Below are 23791 nucleotides of genomic sequence, written 5' to 3' on the forward strand. Positions count from 1 at the left end.
TGTTGTGCTTGTTGCCCAGGATTTCCTTTGCTATTCCAGGCCTTTTTCTGGTTCCAGATGAATATTAGGATTGTTTTTCTAATTCTACGAGCTATGCTATTGGAATATTTATTGAAATTGCATTGAATCTGTATAACAGTTTTGGAAGAATGGCCGCTTTCATATATTGGTTCCAACTACCCTAAAGCAAGGGGTTTCTCTCCATTTTCTAATATCCTCTTTAATCTCCTTTTTCAGAGTACTATAGTTTTCAAAGTAGAGGTCTTTTACATCCTTTGCTAGATTGATTCCTAAATATTTCTTTTTCTTTGGATGCTATTGTAACAGGTATTGTTTTTCTGATTTCTCTCTCAGTCAGTTATTTGTGTACAGGAAGGCTTTTGATTTTTCAGTACTGACTTTGTAACCAACTACATTACTGAATTTGCTTATTAAATCTAACAAACTTTTGGTGGAGTTTTCAGGGCCTTATAAGTATGATGGCATCTGTGAATAACAATAGTTTAGCTTCTTTCTTTCCTATCTTTATCCCTTTTATTTCTTGTCTAGTTGCTCAGCTAATGTTCTCAGGACTATGTTAAATAACAATGGAGACAGTGGACCTCCTTGTGTTGTTCCTGATTTAAGAATGAAAACTTTAATTTTTTTCCCATTTAGTATGGTGTTGGTTGTTGGTTTGTCACAGATGGCTCTGATCAGATTGAGATAATTCGAATTTTCTGTAACATTTTTATTGTGAATGGGTGCAGGACTTTGTCAAAAGTTTTTTTTGGCATCTCTTAGGATGATCATATGATTTTTTGCCTTGGCTTTGTTACTATGGTGTATTATATTTATGCATTTATGTATGTTGAAGGATCCCTGCATGCCTGGGATGAGGCCACCTGCCCATGGTATAAATCTTTTGAAGATTTGCTGAAGGCTGTTTGGCAGTATCCTATTGAGAATTCTTACATCAGTCTTCATTAGGGAGATTAGCCCGTGACTGTCTTTCTTAGTGGGATCTTTACCTAGTTTTGGAATCCAATGTTTACATTCAGCAATTTACTTGGAAATGTTGCTTCCCTTTCACTTTCACTAAACAGTCTGAGAAGCAGTGGTATTACATCTTTACTAAATTTCTTGTAGAATTAAGCAGTAAAACTATCAGAGCCTGGGGTTTTATTTGTGCATAGGTTTTAAAATAAATCTTTGATTTCATTTATTGATATTGGTTTATTTAGGATTTTATATCTTATTGATGGAGCTTTGGTATTTCATACGTATTTACAAATCTATCCATTTGTTCTGTACTTATCATCTTATTATAATACAACTTTTCAAAGTGGGTATAGATGATCTTCAGAATTTCTGAGGGGTGTGTTGTAAATTCAACCTTTTCATTCCTCACTGCTTGAATCTGTGCCTTTCTTTTTTTCCTAAGTTTGACTAAGGGTTGGTCCATTTTATTTAATCTTTCAAAGAACCAAATCATTGATTCACATATTACTTGTATTATATTGTTAGTATTCTGTGTTTTAATTTACCCTTTGTGTTTTATACTTATTAAAATGATACACGTACCAGAGCAGAGGGACAACCAAGTGGGACCTGCTACAATTTGCTCTCAAAAGAAAGAACAACAAGGAAGTACAAATAAGTTCCTGTAGTTCACTTGGAGTGAAATCCTCTAAAGTTGCCCACAGTGCAAAAGATCAGCCTTGCACATGTCCTCCAGCTGCACAATCCCTGTACTCTGCTGGTTGGCAACTGAATTTCCACTTTCCAGGCTCCATAATAGGGCATCAGCAATGTTCAGATGCATCTTGACAAATCAGGAGAGTCCCAAAGAAGGAATGTGGCTAAGGGCCTCCAAAAACCACACTAAAAGACCCCTTCCACAGTGAGCTGGTGGCACCAGGCCAGGTAAAGTACAAGGCAGCCATCTTTCCTGGACTTTTTGAATCTTTGACTTGCTTTTTTCCAACAGGAAGGGCGGGAGAAGAGTTCAGTAAGACTCAGCCACGGCGCAATGCTGCCATCTTGCGGAATTACTTTCGTCACACTCAGGGCCATTATGGTGTCATTGCTGCCATGCCCAAGTGTTGGGGAAGATTCTACTTGTAGTGTATTAGTAGGGGCTTGGGCTCCAGACTGGGCCTCCTTCCTTCCGAGGTGCCACAAGAGCAGTGTACACTGGCGCTGCCTTGGAGTGGGGATTGAGGAACGCGGAGTGGACCCGCAGCTTTCTGGAGCCTCCATTACAGGAAGTCCTGGCCATCACAGGAAGTGGTGGTGGAGGTGGAGACTGATCCAAGTGACAGATAAAGTTTCAGTCCTGCTAGCTCACTCTCCAAGTTTTGATCCAACAATCCCCCTCTCTGCCTTTCTTCTGCTGGCCTCACAAAAAAAGGTTAGAAGACAACTTAGATCTGGCTCTGTGTGATATCAGGAAGCCCTGCATTCTTTGCTGGTTCCTGCTCTTCACGGAGGAGCTGCTCTGCACTTGGGACTTCATGAAACAGCTTCCGCATGATGGCAGTGTTGCTCCGCAAGTGCTAAAGACCCAGTCTCACCTGCCCTCTCCCTCCGCCCTTCGCGGTTGGAAAAAACGCTAAAAAAGACAAAGACAAACCTAAAAGAACTTTACCTATTCTTTGTCTAGAGAACATGGACAAACTGTTAGTATAGTGCTATGGCTTTCAAGTTAATGTCAGTATAGATTTGATACTCAAGCTCCTGTGACTTCTTCCCAGCTCCACAAATATGAAAATTAATATTTTAATAATTTTGTAATAATGATGTCTAAGCTACTCACAGTCATCAGACAGCTTGTCTTTTTCTTTCTTTCTTCATTCCTTTTTTTTGTTTGTTTGTTTCTTTCCAAATGGAACTCAGCACCAGCCTTTCTTATCTGGAACCAGTTTCAAAGGTCCAGTCTTCCTCTTATTGTCCTTCTTCAGCCAGCATTCTACCTCCAAGAGAGGTAGAATGATCAAGAGAGATTGCTCTTGATATCAAATTCACTTCTTGGTATTGATGACCAAGCCACAGGGATCAATGCCTAGGAAGGAAAATAACATACTTAAAACTCTGGGCTTCCTGAGGAACAATTCCAGGCTGCAGTGTGCTTCCTTGCTTGCTCCTGACTCAGATTCCAGGTATCCTGCAGTCCCATTGCAGTTTCTGACCTGAGCCCCAGTCCCTGTGTGTACCCCACAGGCTGACCTTAGGGGGGCCTCACACCTTGAAGGCTGAGCAATGTTTACCTAGAGGGACGCATATATTCAATGTGTATATATTCATGTTGCAGAGAAGATTATGGCCCATGTATTTATAATTGAAGAATGGTGTAAAATAATTTTGTCCCAGTAACTAGCCTGTCCCGTGTTCCGAGGGCTGTGGTCTGTATGTTGTTTGTTGTTTTCTGTTAGGGACAGCTTGTACATGTCTCCTTGATAACTCAACATGGACCATCAGAGGGATTAAGGAAATAGCCATGTCCTCATGAAGAGTCAGGCCCTATCATAAACCTTGGTAGTACCCAGTGATAACTGTTCTTTTATTTTAAAAGGAAAAAAAGAAAAAGGATAATACAAAATTTAAAAAATAGTATTAGAGATTCACAATGGTTATTTTTCTTTTTAAGACAAGGTCTCTGGCTGGGGATTTAGCTGAGAGGCATAAGCGCCTACCTTGGAAGCATGTGTTCATGAGTTCTATACCTGGTAATGGTAAAAAAAAAAAAAAAAAAGGCAAGGTCTCCTACAGGGTTTCAGCTGACTTTGAACTCACTTTGTAAAAGCCTAAGAATCTCTAAATTCAAGGATCCTCCTTGTCTCAGCCTCCTGACTGTAGCTGTCACAGGAAGCTGAGTTAGTGAGAAATAACAGGCATTCTGACAGGGCTGAGCCCTCAAAGGAGCCAGAGCACAGGTTCACATACCTTGCAGCCTAGGAAGAAACAAACATCCCCTGCTATGGCCAGATCTTAAGAGAGGAGCCAAAGAAATACATGCACATACCAAGCATTGGTAACTCAAATAGCTCTCCATCACCCTGAGGAAGTCAGGGGTCAGCTTCCTAACCTCACAGGAAGCCTCAGGCTGCAAAGCATGCCAGCTTATTCTGTGCCTCTATGCTCCATTTGTTCCTGATTTAATCAATTGTACCTGGGCCATTAATCATACAGGGGGAACCCAGTTGTCTCTCACCTTGTAAATTGCTATTTTTCCCCACCTCTGACCCATTTAATCTCATGATTTTACTGTATTAAAAGTACCTGGAAAAATCAGAGTCTTTGGCAACCTGCTCAGGACCCCTTCTGTCTCTCTCCAACAGAAGCTTTCTTTCTGTCCATAAATATATTCTACTCTGAACCTTCATTGTTAATAAAATGCATTCTGTTTTAGGGAAGAAAACTTATCCTGGACATGGTAGGTCAGGAGTTTCATTCCCCATTATCACAATGGTCTTCATTAGTGGCTTGTGATCAAATGCTAGGTTCTCCTTTATCATTTTTACCCCTATAACCCTATTCATCTTTATAGATACATGTTTACACATATATGGTCTATACATGCTATGTAAATGTATATATTCTTTAAAAATTGGTATTCTTAGTCACATAGTTTTATCCTAGTTCCATGAAGCCTGTCTGTAATGAACATGTCTGTAATCTCAGCGATCTTGGAGGCTGAGGCAGTGTTATTCCAAATTCTGAAACCCACTAGACTCAGTGTAAAACAGAAAGGGATGTCCTCTACATCACTGTAAAGACTGTTGTTTCAATCCTTCAAATCTGCAGAATGAAAAGCTTGTCTCCTAAAGTTTGATTTTGAGGCACTAACTCTCTGGGTACCAACTTGCGTTGACCCTGTCTGAGTAGTAGAAGAAATATTAAAAGTCTGCCTTTAAATGTGCCAAAGAAAGAAAGCAAAGATTAGGACCCTTAAACACTGAAATCTCTCAACTCACACATTCACATGACAACACCTGTGTCCCCAAAAGAAATCCTACTTCTTCAGGTTGTATTCTCTTTTCGATGAGTTAGTTACATTCTTATTACCAGCATTTTCTTCAGGAAGTATGTGTTTTGTTCATTGAAAATTGTGATTTAGTTTTCTTTTTTTGGTTTGGACATTTCTTGATTTAGGGACCATGGTAATGGCTCATCTCAGGAATGGTTCTCAGAGTAATCCTTTCAATTTTGTAAAACTGTTGGGGAGTAATAGTGATAGATTTTCATTAAAGGGGTTACAGAACTGTGCACTGCATCCACCAAGACCTAGAATTTCCTTAATTGTTATGTTATTACATTACATCTTCCATTTAATTTCCCGTCAATGGATTTTTTTTTTTTTAGGCTATGTATTTTTTCTTGGTAGTTTTTCTTTGTGTGTGTGTGTGTGTGTGTGTGTGTGTGTGTGTGTGTGTGTATTTCTTCTGAATTCTGTAATCAGTTACAGTATGCATTTGCAAGGTATTTACTCCTATTCCTGAAGATTTCTATGGAATTTGTTATCATTCTTCAATTTTTTACTCTAATATTAAGTGCTGTGATTCGGATGTAGTTTTTTCTTTTCAGGAGGGTCATATGATAGGATCAGGGTTTTTCTATGCAGTTCATTCTTTAAAGGACAATTTATTCATCTCATTGGTTATTTTCTAAAACTTTTCAGAGTCTGTGCCATTCATTGCAAACAGGCAGTTTCAAATGCCATAGCACCATCTCTAAAAAGCAAGAAACTAAAAAAACTGTCTTTTCAGTTGAAGCGTTCCAAAGCTAAAGTTTTTGAGGAGATGCAAAGCTGTGTAAAGGTAGTCTCTGTAATATCTTACAGGTTTACCCTTAGCCCTTTGATGCTTCTGTGCAGACAAGGAGTCTTGTATTCCTTATTTCACCATCCTCACTAACATCACTTTTCATGAATGCTTTTTGCCTTTCAAGAAACAGCTGTGCATCCTTACAGTATACACATTGGAATGGTCATGTCTGGGGGAGTGAGGGGTTGTCGCAGGTGGTGCTACATGTCTCCAACAAGGATATTAAATACTTTTGTTTTTCAGAATTTTCCTTGAGTTTCTTAAAATTGCAGACCAATACCACCTCTTTAGTCATCTTTAAGTGTCAAAAATTGATGGAGGTGAACGAGATGCTTATTGTTTGGACTCACCACAATATGGGGAGTATCTGTGGCTTTTTGAAATTTCCCCTTAAGAAAAACTCTCCAGAATTCTTTGTTTGAATAGGAAGACCCACTATTGGGGCTTTCTAATTCCACAAATAAGTCTAGACACATTTCTCTACAATTGACAGTCTCACTAAGTAGTCCAATTCCAGTAACTTAAAACTAGGAACTCTCTTTGTCACTTCAGCTAATCCTGCTACAAGGATGCAGGCGCCAGAGTCGAGTGACAACAAGTGGAAGCTCCCAAAGCACAAAAACACAAAATTAATTCCCCACATAAATTCCTGTGTTTCACTTGGAGTGAAATCCTCTAACACAGCCCACCATAGAAAGCATCCTCAGACTTGTACATGTCCTCCTGCATCAGAATCCCTGTGCTCTGCTGGATGACAACTGACCTTCCACCCTCCAGGTTCTGTAACAGGGCATCAGCAATGTTCACATGGATCCTGAAAAATCAGGAGAGTCCCAAAGAAGAATGTGGCTAAGGGCCTCCAAAAACCAGAGCAAAAGCCCCTCACAGTGAGCTGGTGGCACCAGGCCAGGTAAACTACAAGGCAGCCATCTTTCCTGGACTTTTTCACTCTTTGACTTGTTTTTTGACAACAGAAAGGGCGGGAGAAGAGTTCAGTAAGATTTGGCATGGAGCAATGCTGCCATCGTGCGGAAGGACTTTTCTCATACCCAGCGCCATTATAGCTGCCTTGATGTTATAAGCAACTGTTCAGGAATATTCTACATGTAGTGATTAGTACGGGCTTCGGCTCCAGACTGGGCTTACTTCATTTCAAGGTTCCACAAGAGCAGTACACACTGGTGGTGCCTTGGAGTGGGGACTGAGGGACCACTAATGAACCTGCAGCTGCCTGGAGCCGCCATTACAGGAAGTCCTGGCCATTACAGGAAGTGGGGGTGGGGGTGGGGATGGACCCAAGCAACAGCTAAACTTTCAGTCCTGCTCCCTCACTCTCCAAGTTTTGCTCCAGCACTCCGCATCTCTGCCTTCCTTCTGCTGGCCTCACAAAGAAAGGGTAGAAGACAACTTGGATCTGGCTCTGTGTGACATCAGGAAGCCCTGCTTTCTTTGCTGGCTCCTGCTCTTCACAGAGGAGCTGCTCTGCACTTGGGGCTTCATGAAACTTCTTCCGCAGGATGGCAGTGTTGCTCTGCAAGTGCCAAATACCCAGTGTCTCCTCCTCTCTCCCTCCGCCCTTCGCGGTTGGAAAAAACGCTGAAAAAGACAAAGACAAACCTAGAAGAACCTTATCCATTGCTTCTCTAGAGAACATGGAACCACTGTCAGTGTAGTGCTTTGGCTTTCAAGTTGATGTCCTTACAGATTTGATACTCAAGGTCCTATGACGTCTTGCCAGCTCCACAAATATGAAAATTAACATTTTAATAATTTTGTAATAGTGAAGTCTAAACTACTCACGGTCCTCAGACAGCTTGTCATTTTGTTTCTTTCTTCATTCCTTTTTTTTGTTGTTGTTGTTTTCCAAATGGAACTCAGCACCAGCCTTTTTTTTCTAGAACCAGTTTCAAAGCTCCAGTCTTCCTCTTATTGTCCTTCTTCACCCAGCATTCTACCTCCAAGAGAGGTAGAATGATCAAGAGAGATTGCTCTTGATCATCAAATTGTCTTCTTGGTATTGATGACCAAGCCACAGGGATCAATGCCTAGGAAGGAAAATGAAATACTTAAAACTCGGGCTTCCTGAGGAACAACTCCAGGCTGCAGTGTGCTTCCTTGCTTGCTCCTGACTTAGAGTCCAGGTTTCCGGAAAGTCCCACTGCACTTTCAAGCTGAGCCCCAGTCCCTGTGTGTTCCCCACAGGCTGACTTTAGGGGTGGCCTCACACCCTAAAGGCTGAGCAGTGCTTACCTGGAGGGACTCATATATTCAATGTGTATATATTCATGCGGGAGAGATGATTTTGGCCCATGTATTTATCCTTGAAGAATGGAATAAAAGCATTTTCTCCCAGTCAGTGGCCTGTCCTGTGTTCCCAGGGCTGTAATCTGTATGTTGTTTGTTGTTTTCTGTTAGGGACAGCTCGTACATGTCTCCTTGATAACTCAACATGTATCATCAGCGGGATTTAGGAAATAGCCATGCCCTCGTGAAGATTCAGGCCCCCTCATAAACCTTTGTATTACACAGTGATAACTGTTCTTTTATTTTAAAAGGAAAAAAAGAATTAAAAGGATGATATAAAATTTAAAAACATAATATTAGAGATTCACAATGCTCTATTTTCTTTTTAAGACAAGGTCTCATATGCAGTTTGGGGTGGCTTTGAACTCACTTTGCAAAAGCCTAAAACTCTCGAAATCCAAGGATCCTCCTGCCTCAACCTCCTGACTATAGCTATCTGAGAAAGCTGAGTTAGTGAGAAATAACAGCTAATCTCACAGGGCTGAACCCTCAAAGGAGCCAAAGCACAAGTTCACATATCTTGCAGCCTTGGAAAAAAGAAATTCCTCCTGCTATGGGCCAGATCTCAAAACAGAAGGCAAAGCAAATACACCACATACCAAGGATTGGTAACCCAGATAGTTCTCCATCACCCTGAGGAAGTCAGGAGTCAGCCTCCTACCCCTGCAGGAAGGGTCAGGCTGGAAAGCATGCCAGAGTATTCTGTGCCTCAGTTTCCCATTTGTTCCTGACTTAATCAATTTTACCTGAGCAATTAATATTACTGGCTGTTCACAGTTCACTCCCACTTTGCAAATTCCCATTTTTCCCACCTTTGACCCATTAAATCTCATGATTTTACTCTATAACAGTCCCTGCAAAAATAAAAATCCTTGGCAACCTGCTCAGGACCCCTTCTGTCTCTCTCAGAAGGAAGCTTTCTTTCTCACCATAAATATATTCTACCCTTAACCGTTATTATTCCTCAAATTCATTCTACTTTTTTAAAGAACAGGAATTCATACTGGATATGGTAGGTAAGGAGTTTCATTCCCCTATATCACAATGGCCTACATTAGTGGGTTTTGATCAAATGCTGAGTTCTCAATTATTGTATTTACACATCAAAACCTCTTCATCTCCATAGATACTGACTTACAGACATACATTTTATACATATTAAGTAAATATATGTATATGTTTTAAAAATTGGTATTCTTAGTCTCGTATTTTAATCTAATTGCATGAAGTTTACCTCATGTCTGTAATCTCAGCGTTCTAGGAGGCTGTAGAAATGTTATTCCAAATTGTGAAACCCACTAAACTCAGTGTTATATAAAAAGTGATATGCTCTACATCAGTACAAAGATCTATGTGTGTCCAACAAAGAAGTAAATACTTGTTTTTCAAATTTTTCCTTGTGTTTCTTAAAATTTCTGACCAATAGCACATCTTTAGTTATCTTTAACCTTCAAAAATAGGTCAAGGCGTAAGTGATGCTTTTTGTTTAGATTCACCATAAAAAGCAGAGTATTTGTTGCTTTTTTGAAATATCTCCTTAAGAAAAACGCTCTAGAATTCTTTGCCTAAATAGGAGGAACCACTTTTGGGGCTTTCTAATTCCTAAAATAAGTCTAGACACATTTCAGTATGATTGATAATCTCTCTAAGTATTCCAGTTCCTGTAACATGTCCTTAGGAACTCTCTTTGTCCCTTGTGCTTTATACCCCATACAATGATGCAGGCTCCAGAGCAGAATGACACCAAAAAAAGGCTTCCACAGGACGAAAACACAACAAATAATTCCGCACATAAATTCCTGTGTTTCACTTGGAGTGAAATCCTCTACCAGTGAGCACAGTGGAAAGCATCCTCACCTTGCACATATCCTCCTGCATCAGAAGCCCTGGGCCCTGCTGGCTGACAAGGGGCCTTCCACTCTCCAGGATCCATAACAGGGCATCAGCAATGTTCAGAGGCATCCTGATACATCAGGAGAGTCCCAAAGAAGGAATGTGGCTAAGGACCTCCCAAAACCACACTAAAAGACCCCTTCCACAGTGAGCTGGTGGCACCAGGCCAGGTAAAGTACAAGGCAGCCATCTTTCCTGGACTTTTTGAATCTTTGAGTTGCTTTTTTCCAATGGGAAGGGCGGGAGAAGACTTCAGTAAGACTCAGCCAAGGCACAATGCTGCCATCCTGCGGAATTACTTTCGTCACACTCAGGGCCATTATGGCTTCATTGCTGCCATACCCAAGTGTTGGGGGAGATTCTACTTGTAGTGAATTAGTAGTGGCTTTGCCTGCAGACTGGGCCTCCTTCTTTCAAAGGTCCCACAATAGCAGTACACACTGGCGCTGCCTTGGAGTGGGGATTGAGGAACCCGGAGTGGACCCGCAGCTGCCTGGAGTCGCCATTACAGGAAGTGGTGGTGGGGGTGGAGACTGAACCAAAGGGACAGCTAAACTTTCAGTCCTGCTCCCTCACTCTCCAAGTTTTTTTGTTTTTGTTTTTGTGTTTGTTTTTTTAAACATCTAATTTATTTGGAGAAAAACAAACACAAAAACAAAAAACCCAAAACAAAAAAAACCCACAACCCAAAGGATGGGATTTTACATCTCAAGACATCTCCCAGGTAGTAAGTCTACAGGTTACAAATCATTTTTATAGAAGATATTTTTGTACAAATTTTACACGTATCCAGAAGACCTAAACCAGTCCCTGTTTCTATTTAGTGGAGGCAAGGAAGGGGAGTGGGACAAAATAGCTTTTTTGTATACAACTATTCAGAAGAGCAGAAGTAAAGAGAGTAAACTACCTTTTCATTATCTACAACCAATGGTTTTAGAAGAAAACCCGTTCAACTTTGGGTATGTCTAAAAGCCTGCGTCCTAATTACTTGCCAACCCCACCAATTAATGGTAATTTACTAGGTATACCTTTAGTCCACTAGGTAAATGGCTCATTATGCCCACTGCCGCAGCTCACAGTCACAGGGCACATACCCTCTGCAGGGCCAGAAAGGCTACCCTAGGACCAATGGGAGAAAGCCTTGCAAATAAAGAGACCAACCATCATCTGTCAGCAGCACCAGTACTGCCCAGTGAGAAGAAATCTTATTTACCAAGCTGACCCCCAACTAAAGCTATTGTGTTCCAAGAGAAAACAGGACCTTGTGAAATATTTATCATTTATTCTCTCAAGCTAAAAACCACATCCCCTCCCACAAGCAGAAAGCCACACACTGACCTAGGCCATATTATAACCCAAGCATTGGTGTGGGACTTCAGTGAAAAGTTATGAAAACAAACTAAACCCCCAGCTCCCCCAATTGAGATTGTAAGAAAAGCTTCCATGTAACTGTCCCTATTTCTCTACTTATTCATCACCAAAGATCAACATAGAGCATTCTGATCTATAAAAGGGGTCAGAGCAGAAGGGAAGGAATGAATTAAAACACATCAAAGAACTGATTTTTTTTTTTTGAGAAAAGCAGTGATTCTTCATGTCACAGCATCCAGTGGCTGAGATAAAAAATTGCCTAAGAGGCTGCATCTTTAGATCTAGAGACTAGTTTTAGGGAGGTTAGAGCAGCATGAAGAACATGAGATTGTTAGGAGTCTGAAAAAAAAAATGTTTTTTTGTTTTGTTTTCTGAGCCAGTCTCATTACTATATAGTCCAGACTGGTCTTGAACTCACTTTGTAGCCCACGCTAGCCTCAAACTTGCAGCAATCCGCCTGTCTCAGCCTCCTAAGTGCTGGAATGACAGGTGTAGGCCACCATGCTGGGCCCTAAGAGTCTGGATGTGTTAAAGCTTCAAGGTTTCCAAAGAATGTAAATGTATTTAAACTTTCAGAAATGGTAAGAGAAAGGACACAATCAAGACACAAGAATGGAATTCCCATGACCCCTAAGTGCTTCCTGCTCTAGGAAATAACCATTCATGTGTTTATCAGGTCACACCACTTTCCCCTACTACCTGGTGCAAAATAATCCATCACCTCCCTAAATCTCTCCTCCAAGCACAATTTCCCCATTATTTTGGTCCCCAAGCAATTGTATTCTTCAGTGGCCTGTAGACACACTCCCAACTACACCCCTAGGGGGTAAACACTAAAGGCATTTCCCCTAGGCTGGCTCCATCAACTCAGAATAAAAATAAGAGGAAGGGTTGGCAGCCTCCTGGAGACAAACAATTTGAAAGAGAAAATCTACCTTTCCAAGGATGGAAAATTTATTCAGATAATGCTTGAGAATTCATATAAGCCACAACAAGAATGAAAAGGTAGAAACCTCACTGTTCCTTATCCCTCCCCTACTGCTCAACCACTCCAGACATCGTATCACTGTCATTACCATTTTTGCTAAATGGAGACCCCTAGGCACTAATCACACAGGCAATTGCATGGTATCCTAAGAACACACCACAATTTTTCCATTAAAAAGCTGTAGTCTCTGTTTCTGACTATAATGGTGATTCTCCGGTTACTTCAATACTTTAAAAGGCTGCAGCAGCATGCAAAAGAATTTCATTAAAAAAAAAAAAAGTTAAGAAAAGTCTCCAGGAAGATGGTGAGCTTTATTTTGCCTTGACTGGATAGAAGTTTGATTTGCTCTTGAATTTCAGGGTGGAGAAAGACTAGGAGAAAGCACAGGATGTAGATGTCTATTCAGTGTAGTCTTCTCCTTCATTATCATCTTCACCATCCATGCAGAGAGCAGCATACTTGCTTGCAGAACTGAACTTGGAGGCTGGATTTTCCTCAAGTTTCTTTGGCTCAGGTGCAGATCTAGAGTCTTGATCCTTTTTGCCATCTTTCCTATCTGACTCCTTCCAATGGTCTTTGTTCCCTCCATCTCCTGGACCACGGATGGAGTTCCCAGTTTGGCCTTTTTGGGTACTCATTCCATTATTTTCATCTTTCCTTGCTGGTCCCTCCTCAGAAGGCTGAGCTGGAGGTAGTTTCCCCCCACCACTTGTAGGAGATTGGTGCTCTGTGTCTGAGCTCTGAGATCAAGCAGGAGCTTTAGAACTTACTTCACCCACACATTCTCCTTCGGTGGAGGGGCTGGCATTACTTTTAGAGGCTGATCGGTTTGGGAGGCTTAGAAGTTGGAGAGTGACAGTCTTCCTCCTTACTGAGTGTTTCATTTTCTAGAGACTTCTCACTCTCTCTTCTTCGGGCACCCTGGTCTAACTTACTTCTGCCAGATGGGGCTGAGATTCCAGTCTGTGATGATTCGCTTCCTGTCCTTGGTCTTTCCCGTTCCTGAGTTTCTTCACTTCGCCAGCTTCGGTGTCTTTTCCGAAGGCCATCGTTCTTGTTTCGGCTCATCCAGCTGCCGTTGCAGCTGCTCCTGCTCTTTTTGTAGCCGTTCTTTCACTTCTCTTTCTCTGGCAGCCCTGTCAACAGGCTTTGCTCCTCCAAAGATAGAAGCTGCTCGACTGGACTGGGAGGTACTAGCAGAAGAGTCATCTTCCTTAGGAGTACTCCGAGGCTTTAGGTTCAGTTTGGGTCTTTGGGGGGGACCTCTGTCATCAGGCCTATAATCGTCCCGTGAGTAATCATCTCTGGAGCCCCAAGGTCGATCATCTCGTCTGTCATACCGGTCTTCATATCGGTCTCCTCCTCCTCTGTAATCATCATCTCTACGGTACCCACTACCAAAGGCTCTTCTGCCACTGCCTATTCTGGAATCATAGCCTCTATCATAGTCTCTGCTGCCTGGGTCATCATATCGATCTCGGCCTCCATATCGACCCATATCCCGGCGTGGGCCATCCCGATCCCGATACCCATCACGGTACCGGTCTGAATCATAACGATCTCGATACTTGTCGCCAAAGCTATCATCACCTCTTCTTGGTGGATAGTCATCAAAGCTGTCTGTGGCAGGACGTGCCCTCCAGTCTGTGTCTGTTTTGTCAGAATCTCGATTTCTATCTCGCCTGAAAGAACGATCATCCCGGTCTTTATCCTGTGCTTGATCAGCAACATCCACTCGAATTCTCCTGTTACCTAGAGACTCTTCATTGAGACTCAGGGCACTGAGCAGGGAATCCAGGTCCTCAAATTCACCATAACCAAAACCTTTCAACCTGTTTGGATTGCTGGATTCACGTGGCAAACGCACTGCACTGATATTTAAGCCTCTAAAGAATTCCTTAATAGAGTCTTCTGTCACTTCATAGGGCAAGTTTCCTAGAAAAGCAGTGTAGGGTGGCGATTTGGGAAGACGGCTCCGGTCAATATTAGGTTCCCGAGCAGCTCGTGGAGCAGTGGGAAGGATGGAACGGTCAGTTGGAGGTGCCCTATACACATCATCATCGTTACTGTGCCAAGTGGTTGAAACATCTCCTTCCAGGTCATCTGTTTCATCAGCCCAGCTGACTGGTTTGGGAACATAGGTGGTTCCTCCACCGGTCCCTCCATCCTCAGCCAGAAAGTCTGTTAGGGAGATAGTCTTCGCCTTCTTATTCTTCTTTTTTGCTGAGGCCGCCATGTTGGGAGAGGGGACTCTCCAAGTTTTGCTCCAACACTCCGCATCTCTGCCTTCCTTCTGCTGGCCTCACAAAAAAAGGGTGGAAGACAACTTGGATCTGGCTCTGTGTGATATCCAGAAGCCCTGCTTTCTTTGCTGGTTCCTGCTCTTCATGGAGGAGCTGCTCTGCACTTGGGACTTCATGAAACCTCTTCCGCAGGATGGCAGTGTTGCTCCGCAAGCGCCAAATACCCAGTGTCCCCTCCTCTCTCCCTCCGCCCTTCATGGTTGCAAAAAACGCTGAAAAAGACAAAGACAAACCTAAAAGAACCTTATCCATTGCTTCTCTAGAGAACATGGAACCACTGTTAGTATAGTGCTTTGGCTTTCAAGTTGATGTCAGTATAGATTTGATACTCAAGGTCCTATGACGTCTTCCCAGCTCCACAAAATATGAAAAGAAAATTAACATTTTAATAATTTTGTAATAGTGAAGTCTAAGGTACTCACGGTCATCAGACAGCTTGTCTTTTTCTTTCTTTCTTCATTCCTTTTTGTTTTTTTCCAAATGAAACTCAGCAACAGCCTTTTTTTTCTAGAACCAGTTTCTTGGTAGTTTTTCTTTGTGTGTGTGTGTGTGTGTGTGTGTGTGTGTGTGTTTCTTTTGAATTCTATAATCTGTTACAGTATACATTCGCAAGGTATTTATGGAGCCTTGTATTCCTTATTTCATCCTCCACACTAACATCAGTTTTCATGAATGCTTTTTGCCTTTCAAGAAACAGCTGTGCATCCTTACAGTATACACATTGGAATGGTCATGTGTGTGGAAGTGAGGGGGTGTTGCAGGTGGTGCTACATGTCTCCAACAAGGATATTAAATACTTTTGTTTTTCAGAATTTTCCTTGAGTTTCTTAAAATTGCAGAACAATACCACTTCTTTAGTCATCTTTAAGTGTCAAAAATTGATGAAGGTGAACGAGATGCTTTTTGTTTGGACTCACCACAAAATGGGGAATATCTGTGGCTTTTTGAAATCTCCCCTTAAGAAAAACTCTCCAGAATTCTTTGTTTGAATAGGAAGACCCACTATTGGGGCTTTCTAATTCTGCAAATAAGTCTAGACACATTTCTCTGCAATTGACAGTTTAAGTATTCCAATTCCAGTAACTTATAACTAGGAACTCTCTTTGTCACTTCAGCTTTATACCTGCTACAAGGATGCAGGCGCCAGAGTCGAGTGACAACAAGTGGAAGCTCCCAAAGCACAAAAACACAAAATTAATTCACCACATAAATTCCTGTGTTTCACTTGGAGTGAAATCCTCTAACACAGCCCACCATAGAAAGCATCCTCAGACTTGTACATGTCCTCCTGCATCAGAATCCCTGTGCTCTGCTGGATGCCAACTGACCTTCCACCCTCCAGGTTCTGTAACAGGCCATCAGCAATGTTCAGATGCATCCTGAAAACTCAGGAGAGTCCCCAAGAAGAAATGTGGCTAAGGGCCTCAAAAACCAGAGCAAAAGCCCCACACAGTGAGCTGGTGGCACCAGGCAAGGTAAACTACAAGGCAGCCATCTTTCCTGGACTTTTTCACTCTTTGACTTGTTTTTTGACAACAGGAAGGGCGGGAGAAGAGTTCAGTAAGATTTAGCATGGAGCAATGCTGCCATCGTGCGGAAGGACTTTCCTCATACCCAGCGCCATTATAGCTTCCTTGATGTTATAAGCAACTGTTAGGAATATTCTACATGTAGTGATTAGTACCGACTTTGGCTCCAGACTGGGCTTACTTCATTTCAAGGTTCCACAAGAGCAGTACACACTGGTGGTGCCTTGGAGTGGGGGCTGAGGGACCACTAATAAACCTGCAGCTGCCTGGAGCCGCCATTACAGGAAGTGGGGGTGGGGGTGGAGACTGATCCAAGTGACAGCTAAAGTTTCAGTCCTGCTCCCTTACTCTACAAGTTTTGCTCCAACACTCCGCATCTCTGGCTTCCTTCTGCTGGCCTCACAAAGAAACGGTAGAAGACAACTTGGATATGGCTCTGTGTGAGATCAGGAAGCCCTGCTTTCTTTGCTGGCTCCTGCTCTTCACGGAGGAGCTGCTCTGCACTTGGGGCTTCATGAAACTTCTTCCGCACGATGGCAGTGTTGCTCTGCAAGTGCCAAATACCCAGTGTCCCCTCCTCTCTCCCTCCGCCCTTCGCGGTTGCAAAAAACGCTAAAAAAGCCAAAGACAAACCTATAGGAACCCTACTCAGTGCTTCACCAGAGAAAATATGGAACCACTGTTAGTGTAGTGCTTTGGCTTTCAAGTTGATGACAGTATAGATTTGGTACTCAAGGTCCTATGACGTCTTCCCAGCTCCACAAAATATGAAAAGAAAATTAACATTTTAATAATTTTGTAATAGTGAAGTCTAAGGTACTCACAGTCATCAGACAGCTTGTATTTTTCTTTCTTCATTCCTTTTTGTTGTTGTTGTTGTTTTCCAAATGGAACTCAGCACCAGCCTTTTTTTTCTAGAACCAGTTTCAAAGCTCCAGTCTTCCTCTTATTGTCCTTCTTCACCCAGCATTCTACCTCCAAGAGAGGTAGAATGATCAAGAGAGATTGCTCTTGATCATCAAATTGTCTTCTTGGTATTGATGACCAAGCCACAGGGATCAATGCCTAGGAAGGAAAATGAAATACTTAAAACTCGGGCTTCCTGAGGAACAACTCCAGGCTGCAGTGTGCTTCCTTGCTTGCTCCTGACTCAGATTCCAGGTATCCTGCAGTCCCATTGCAGTTTCTGACCTGAGCCCCAGTCCCTGTGTGTACCCCACAGGCTGACCTTAGGGGGGCCTCACACCTTGAAGGCTGAGCAGTGTTTACCTAGAGGGACGCATATATTCAATGTGTATATATTCATGCTGGAGAGATGATTTTGGCCCATGTATTTATCCTTGAAGCATGGAATAAAAGCATTTTCTCCCAGTCAGTGGCCTGTCCTGTGTTCCCAGGGCTGTAGTCTGTATGTTGTTTGTTGTTTTCTGTTAGGCACAGCTGGTACATGTCTCCTTGATAACTCAACATGTATCATCAGCGCGATTTAGGAAGTAGCCATGCCCTCGCGAAGATTCAGGCCCCCTCTTAAACCTTTGTATTACACAGTGGTAACTGTTCTTTTGTTTTAAAAGGAAAAAAAGGATGATACAAAATTTAAAAACGTAATATTACAGATTCACCATGCTCTTTTTTCTTTTTAAGACAAGGTCTCATATGCAGTTTGGGGTGGCTTTGAACTCACTTTGCAAAAGCCTAAAACTCTCGAAATCCAAGGATCCTCCTGCCTCAGCCTGCTGACTATAGCTATCCAAGAAAGCTGAGTTAGTGAGAAATAACAGCCAATCTGACAGGGCTGAGCCCTCAAAGGACCCAGAGCACACGTTCACATATCTTGCAGCCTTGAAAGGAACAAATTCCTCTTGCTATGGGCCAGATCTCAAGACAGAAGGCAAAGCACATATACCACATACCAAGAATTAGTAACCCAGATAGTTCTCCATCACCCTGAGAAAGTCAGGAGTCAGCCTCCTACCCCTACAGCAAGGGTCAGGCTGGAAAGCATGCCAGCTTATTCTGTGCCTCCGTTCCCCATTTGTTCCTGACTTAATCAATTTTACCTGAGCAATTAATATTACTGGCTATTCACAGTTCACTCCCACTTTGAAAATTCCCATTTTCCCCACCTTTGACCCCTTTAATCTCATGATTTTACACTATAAAAGTCCCTGCAAAGATAAAAGTCCTTGACAACCTGCTCAGGACCCCTTCTGTCTCTCTCAGAAGGAAGCTTTCTTTCTCACCATATATATATTCTACCCTTAACCATTATTATTCCTCAAATTCATTCTACTGTTTGCAGGAACAGGAATTCGCACTGCTATGGTAGGTAAGGAGTTTTATTCCCCTATATCACAATGGCCTACATTAGTGGGTTTGATCAAATGCTGAGTTCTCAATTATTGTATTTACACATAAAAACCTCTTCATCTCCATATATACTGACTTACAGACATACATTTTATACATATTAAGTAAATATATGTATATTTTTTAAAAATTGATATTCTTAGTATCTAAAATAATCTAGTTGCATGAAGTTTACCTCATGTCTGTAATCTCAGCGTTCTAGGAGGTTGTAGAAATGTTATTCCAAATTTTGAAACCCACTAAACTCAGTATAATATAAAAAGTGATATGCTCTACATCAGTACAAAGATCTATGTGTGTCCAACAAGGAAGTAAATACTTGTCTTTCAAAATTTTCCTTGTGTTTCTTAACATTGCTGACCAATAGCACATCTTTAGTTATCTTTAAGCTTCAAAAATAGGTAAAGTTGTACATGATGCTTTTGGTTTAGATTCACCATAAAAAGCAAAGTATTCGTTGCTTTTTTGAAATATCTCCTTAAGAAAAATAATCTAGAATTCTTTGCCTAAATAGGAGGAACCACTTTTGGGGCTTTTAATTCCTGAAATAAGTCTAGACACATTTCTGTATAATTGATAATCTCTCTAAGTATTCCAGTTCCTGTAACATGTCCTTAGGAACTCTCTTTGTCCCTTGTGCTTTATACCCCATACAATGATGCAGGCTCCAGAGCAGAATGACACCAAAAAGAGGCTTCCACAGGACAAAAACACAACAAATAATTCCGCACATAAATTCCTGTGTTTCACTTGGAGTGAAATCCTCTACCAGTGAGCACAGTGGAAAGCATCCTCACCTTGCACATATCCTCCTGCATCAGAAGCCCTGGGCCCTGCTGGCTGACAAGGGGCCTTCCACTCTCCAGGATCCATAACAGGGCATCAGCAATGTTCACAGGCATTCTGATACATCAGGAGAGTCCCAAAGAAGGAATGTGGCTAAGCACCTCCAAAAACCACACTACAAGACCCCTGCCACAGTGAGCTGGTGGCACCAGGCCAGGTAAAGTACAAGGCAGCCATCTTTCCTGGACTTTTTGAATCTTTGAGTTGCTTTTTTCCAATGGGAAGGGCGGGAGAAGAGTTCAGTAAGATTCGGCCACGGCGCAATGCTGCCATCCTGCGGAATTAATTTCCTCACACTCAGGGCCATTATGGCTTCATTGCTGCCATACCCAAGTGTTGGGGGAGATTCTAGTTGTAGTGAATTAGTATTGGCTTTGCCTGCAGACTGGGCCTCCTTCCTTGAAAGGTCCCACAAGAGCAGTACATACTGGTGCTGCCTTGGAGTGGGGACTGAGGGACCCGGAGAGGACCTGCAGCTGCCTGGAGCCGCCATTACAGGAAGTCCTGGCCATCACAGGAAGTGGGAGAGGGGGAGGGGATGGACCCAAGTGACAGCTAAACTTTCAGTCCCGGTCCCTAACTCTCCAAGTTTTGATGGAACACTAAGCATCTCTGCCTTTCTTCTGCTGGTCTCACATAAAAAGGGTAGAAGACAACTTGGATCTGGCTCTGTGTGATATCAGGAACCCTGCTCTCTTTGTTGGTTCCTGCTCTTCATGGAGGAGCTGCTCTGCACTTGGTGCTTCATGAAACTTCTTCCGCAAGATGGCAGTGTTGCTCCGCAAGTGCAGAATACCCAATCTCCTCTGCTCTCTCCCTCCGCCCTTCCCCGTTGGAAAAAACGCTAAAAAAGACAAACACAAAACCTATGAGAGCCCTACTCAGTGCTTCACTAGAGAAACTATGGAACCACTGGTAGTATAGTGCTTTGGCTTTTAACTTGATATTGGTATAGATTTGATACTCAAGGTCCTGTGACCTCTCCCCAGCTCCTTGAATTTGAAAAGAAAAATTAACATTTTAACAAGTTTGTAATAGTGAAGTCTTAGCTACTCACTGTCATCAGACAGCTGGTCTTATTCTTTCTTCCTTCATTTTGTTTTTGTTTTTCCAAATTGAACCAGCACTAGCTTTTGTTTTCTGGAATCACTTTCAAATATCCAGTCTTCCTGTTATTGTTCTTCTTCCCTCAATATTCTACCTCCAGAGAATTCTCTTGATCATCAAATTTTCTTCTTGGTATTGATGGCCAAGCCACAGGGATCTATAGGAAGGAAGATAAAATACTTAAAATTCTGGGCTTCTTGAGGAACAAATCTAGGCTCCAGAGTGCCTCCTTACTTCCTCCTAAAACAAATTTAAAGTTTCTGAAAGTGGCACTGCACTTTCTGACCTGAGCCCCAGTCCCTGTGTGTTCCCCACAGGCTGACTTTAGGGGGGCCTCACACCCTGATGGCTGAGCAGTGTTTACCTGGAGGGACTCATATGTTGAACATTCATATATTCATGTCAGAGAGAAGATTTTGGCCCATGTATTTATCCTTGAAGAATGGAGTAGCAGCATTTTCTCCCACTTAGTGGTCTATCCCATGTTCCCATGGTGATGGTCCATTATTGTTTTCTGGTAGGGAGAGCTCTTAAATGTCTCCTAGGCTGGCTTTGAACTCACTTTGTAAAAGCCTAAAACTCTGGAAATTCAAAGAACCTCCTGCTTCACCCTCATGAGAGTTGCTGTCACAGGAAGCTGAGTTAGTGAGAAATAACAGGCATTCTGACAGGGCTGAGGCCTCAAAGGAGCCAGAGCACAAGTTCACATACCTTGCAGCCTAGGAAGAACTAAATACCTCCTGCTATGGGCCAGATCTCAAGACAGAAGGCAAAGCAAATACACCCACATACCAAGGATCAGTAACCCAGATAGTTCTCCATCACCCTGAGGAAGTCAGGAGTCAGCCTCCCAACTTTACAGGAAGGGTCAGGCTGGAAAGCATGCCAACTTATTCTGTGCCTCTGTTCCCCATTTGTTCCCGATTTAATAAATTGTACCTGAGCCACTAATCTTAATGGGTGAACACAGTTGTCTGTCACCTTGTAAATTGCCATTTTTCCCCACCTCTGACCCACTTAATCTCATGATTTTACTCTATAAAGGTTCCTGGAAAAATCAGAGTCCTTGCCACTTGCTTGGGACCCCTTCTCTCTCTTTCAAACAGAAGCTTTCTTTCTCTCCTTAAATATATTCTACTCTTAACTTGCACTGTTCCTAAAATTCATTCTCTTTTAGACAACATGAACTCGTACTGGACATGGTGGGTCAGGAGTTTCATTCCCCATTATGACAATGGTCTTCATTACTGGGTTGTGATCAAAATGCTAGGTTCTCCTTTATCATTTTTAGCCATGAAAACCTATTCATCTCCGTACATACACACTAACACACATACGGTCTATATACATTATTTAAATATGTATATACATCCTTTAAAAATTGGTATTCATAGTCACATATTTTTATCCTAGTTCCATGAAGCCTACCGCATGTCCATAATCTCAGCAATCTTGGAGGCTGAGGCAGTGTTATTCCAAATTGTGAAACTCACTAGACTCAGTGAAAAATAGAAAGGGATGTGTCTAAGTGCAAAGGCTGTTGTTTCAATCCTTCAACTCTGGAGAATGACCTTAGTCTCCGAAAGGTTAATTTTGAGGCACTAACTCTCTGGGTACCAACTTGCGTTGACCATGTCTACGTAGTAGAAGAGAACTTAAAAGTCTGCCTTTAAAATGCCAAAGAAAATAAAGCAAAAATTAGGATCCTTAAACATTGGAATCTGTCAAACTCACACATTCACATGACAACACGTGTGTTCCCTAAAGAAATCCTACTTCATCAGGTTGCATTCTCTTTTCGATGAGTTAGTTACATTCTTGTTACTAGCATTTCCTTCTGGAAGTATGTGTTTTGTTCATTAAAAATTATTTAGTTTTCTTTTTTTTTTTTGGTTTGGACATTACTTGATTTAGGGACCATGGCAATGGCTCGTCCCATGAATTGGTTATCAGAGTAATTGTTTCAGTTTTGTAAAACTATTGGGGAGTACTAGTGATAGGTTTTCGTTAAAGGGGTTACAGAACTGTGCACTGCATCCACCAAGACCAAGAATTTCCTTAATTGTTATGTTTTTACAATACATCTTCCATTTCATTTGCCGTCAATGGATTTCTTTTAGGCTATTTATTTTTTCTTGGTATTTTGTGTGTGTGTGTGTGTGTGTTTCTTCTGAATTCTGCAATCTATTACAGTATACCTTTGCAAGGCATTTACTCCTATTCCTGAGGATTTCTATGGAATTTGTTATCATTCTTCAATTTTTTACTCTAATTTTAAATGCTGTGATTTGGATTTATTTTTTCTTTTCAGGAGGGTCATATGATTGGATAAGGGTTTTTCTATGCAGTTCATTCTTTCAAAGGAAAATTTATTTATCTCATTGGTATTTTTCTAAAACTTCAGAGTCAGTGTCATTCATTGCAAACAGGCAGTGTAAAGTGCCAAAGCACCATTTCTAAAAAGCAAGAAACTAAAAAAATTGTCTTTTCTGATGAAGTGTTCCAAAGCTAAAGTTCTGAGGAGATGCACAGCTGTGTAAAGGTAGTCTCTGTAATATCTTACAAGTTCACCCTTGGCCCTTTGATGCTTCTGTGCAGACATGAAGTCTTGTATTCCTTATTTCACCATCCACACTAACATCAGTTTTCATGAATGCTTTTTGCCTTTCAAGAAACAGCTGTGCATCCTTATAGTATGCAACTCGAAATGGTCAAGTGTGTGGGAGTGAGAGGGTGTCACAGTTGGTGCTACATGTCTCCAACAAGGATATTAAATACTTGTTGTTTTTTTAAAATTTTTCCTTGTGTTCCTTAAAAGTAATGACCAATACCACTTCTTTACTCATCTGTAAGCATCAAAAATTGATGAAGGAGAACGAGATGCTTTTTGTTTGAAGTCACCAAAATATAGGCATTATTTGTGGCTTTTTAAACTCTCTTCTTAAGAAAAACTCTCTAGAATTTTTTGCTTGAATAGTAGGAACCACTTTTGCGGCTTAAAATTCCTAAAGCAAGTCTAGACACATTTCTATATAACTGACAATCTCATTGAATATTCCAGTTCCTATAATGTGGAACGAGGAACTCTCTTTGTCACTTTTGCTTTATACCTGCTACAAGCATGCAGGTGCTAGAGCAGAGTGACACCAAGTGGAAGCTACAAAGCACAAAAACACAACAAATAATTCGCACATAAATTCCTGTGTTTCACTTGGCGTGAAATCCTCTAACACTGCAAACAGTGGAAAGCATCCTCAGCCTTGCACATGTCCTACT

At 41.8% G+C, this 23791-nt stretch overlaps 1 protein-coding gene and 1 long non-coding RNA gene across 2 annotated transcripts in view; both read right to left on the reverse strand.

Annotated features, from left to right (window-relative positions):
- Positions 1 to 7590: 7590 nt before the first annotated feature.
- The window catches only part of LOC106025919 (uncharacterized), an 86786-nt gene continuing 70585 nt past the window's right edge, over positions 7591 to 23791 (reverse strand). The window contains exons 8-10 of the long non-coding RNA XR_001199509.3: positions 20466 to 20672; positions 17017 to 17257; positions 7591 to 7849 (exon numbers count right to left, since the gene is read on the reverse strand). This is a non-coding gene — a long non-coding RNA (uncharacterized LOC106025919). The remainder of the gene's footprint in view (positions 7850 to 17016; positions 17258 to 20465; positions 20673 to 23791) is intronic.
- On the reverse strand, positions 12305 to 14627 carry LOC100721380 (eukaryotic translation initiation factor 4B-like). Its single transcript, XM_063246428.1, is given in 4 exon segments — positions 12305 to 13129; positions 13132 to 13185; positions 13188 to 13401; positions 13403 to 14627. Coding segments are annotated over 4 exon segments (1833 nt in total). The 5' UTR covers positions 14597 to 14627; the 3' UTR covers positions 12305 to 12758.

Source organism: Cavia porcellus, unplaced genomic scaffold (genome assembly GCF_034190915.1).
Source record: "Cavia porcellus strain 051 isolate PalLab524CR breed Dunkin Hartley unplaced genomic scaffold, mCavPor4.1 scaffold_3, whole genome shotgun sequence".
NCBI lineage: Eukaryota > Metazoa > Chordata > Mammalia > Rodentia > Caviidae > Cavia > Cavia porcellus.